At 53.0% G+C, this 1,731-nt stretch overlaps 1 protein-coding gene across 2 annotated transcripts in view; it reads left to right on the plus strand.

Moving 5' to 3' along the window:
* Positions 1-1,731, plus strand: part of HNF1A (HNF1 homeobox A) — a 24,457-nt gene that overhangs the window by 9,845 nt on the left and 12,881 nt on the right. For both annotated transcript variants that reach the window (XM_017510262.2, XM_017510264.2), the window contains exon 2: positions 443-642. In XM_017510262.2, the coding sequence (XP_017365751.1) occupies positions 443-642 (200 nt within the window). The remainder of the gene's footprint in view (positions 1-442; positions 643-1,731) is intronic.

Below are 1,731 nucleotides of genomic sequence, written 5' to 3' on the forward strand. Positions count from 1 at the left end.
CCATCCATCCATCCACCCATCCATCCATCCATCCACCCATCCATCCATCCATCCTCCCATCCATCCATCCACCCATCCATCTATTCAGCCATCCATCCATCTATCCACATATCTTCATCTGTGTCCATGCATCTGTGTATCCATGTTTCTAAACCTTTATCTGTTCCAGTGTCTGTGTGTCCATAGGCCTGTGTCTACGTTTGTCATATGTGTGCACCTACAAGTCTCTGTCCTCATGACCATGTGTCTGTGTCCCTGTGTCCTGGCATAAATGGCCATACCTCCCTGTCCCTCAGTCCAGGTGTAGGCCCCTGGGCTCCATATCTGCTTTCTTGTACAGTCCCCACCCTCAGGGCTGACAAGGATTCAGCACGCAGGACCCCAGCCCCACTTATGGTGAGGGACACCCTGCTGAGCAGACCCTGTCCTTGCCCTCCTCCAGGGAGGACCCATGGCGCGTGGCGAAGATGGTCAAGTCCTACCTGCAGCAGCACAACATCCCACAGCGGGAGGTGGTCGACACCACTGGCCTAAACCAGTCCCACCTGTCCCAACACCTCAACAAGGGCACTCCCATGAAGACGCAGAAGCGGGCCGCCCTGTACACCTGGTACGTCCGCAAGCAGCGAGAGGTGGCACAGCGTAAGTAATGACCCCACCCCGCGTCTTCCCTGGCAGGGCCCAGGGCTCTCCTCTAACTCCTAGGTGGGAGCTGGAAGCTTCAATATCCCCATCATACAGACAGGTAGATGGAAAGGAAGGCAGTGGGATTCAACCTGCGTTTATCACCTATTCTGTACCGGGCACTCTGTGGGACAGGAGTAGGCTTGGACCTGAACATCCAAAGATGGATGAACTGGGTCCCTGCTTTGTTTTCTTCCTTTCTTTCCTTTCTTTCCTCCCTCCCTCCCTCCCTCCCTCCCTCCCTCCCTCCCTTCCTTCCTTCCTTCCTTCTTTCCCTCCTTCCTTCTTTCTCTTTTCTTTTCTTTCCTTTTCTTTAGATGACGTTTTGCTCTTATTGCCCAGGCTGGAGTGCAATGGTGCAACCTCAACTCACTGCAACCTCCGTCATCCAGGTTCAAGAGATTCTCCTGCCTTGGCCTCCAGAGTAGCTGGGATTTCAGGCGTGTGCCACCATGCCTGGCTAATTTTTTATATTTTTAGAGACAGGGTTTCACCATGTTGGCCAGGCTGGTCTCGAACTCCTGACAACAGGTGATCCACCGGTCTTGGCCTCCTGAAGTGCTGGGATTACAGGTGTGGGCCACTGCACCCGGCCTGGGTCCCTGCCATCTAAGAGCCCATGGTTATTTAAGTGGGAGGGGGGAGAAAAGATCGTTATGATCCGGTGAGACACGTATTAGAATGGGACAACAGCAGCAGCGACAACAATAATGGCTACTAGTTATCAAGCATTTTTCGGGGTGCCTGATCCAGTGCAGAGTATTCCACAAAGCATTTCAGGGTGCTGAGCTGACTGTTGACAGGGGAGTAATCTGTTCTTCCTCAGGGAGCAGAGGTATCAGGAAGGCTCACGTTGTAAATATGACCTTTAGACTATGTCTTAAAAAAGTAGTTGAGGCCGGGCGCGGTGGCTCAAGCCTGTAATCCCAGCACTGTGGGAGGCCGAGGCGGCTGGATCACGAGGTCAAGAGATCGAGACCATCCTGGTCAACATGGTGAAACCCCGTCTCTACTAAAAATACAAAAAATTAGCTGGGCGTGGTGGTG

This window comes from Cebus imitator, unplaced genomic scaffold (genome assembly GCF_001604975.1).
Source record: "Cebus imitator isolate Cc_AM_T3 unplaced genomic scaffold, Cebus_imitator-1.0 Scaffold434, whole genome shotgun sequence".
NCBI lineage: Eukaryota > Metazoa > Chordata > Mammalia > Primates > Cebidae > Cebus > Cebus imitator.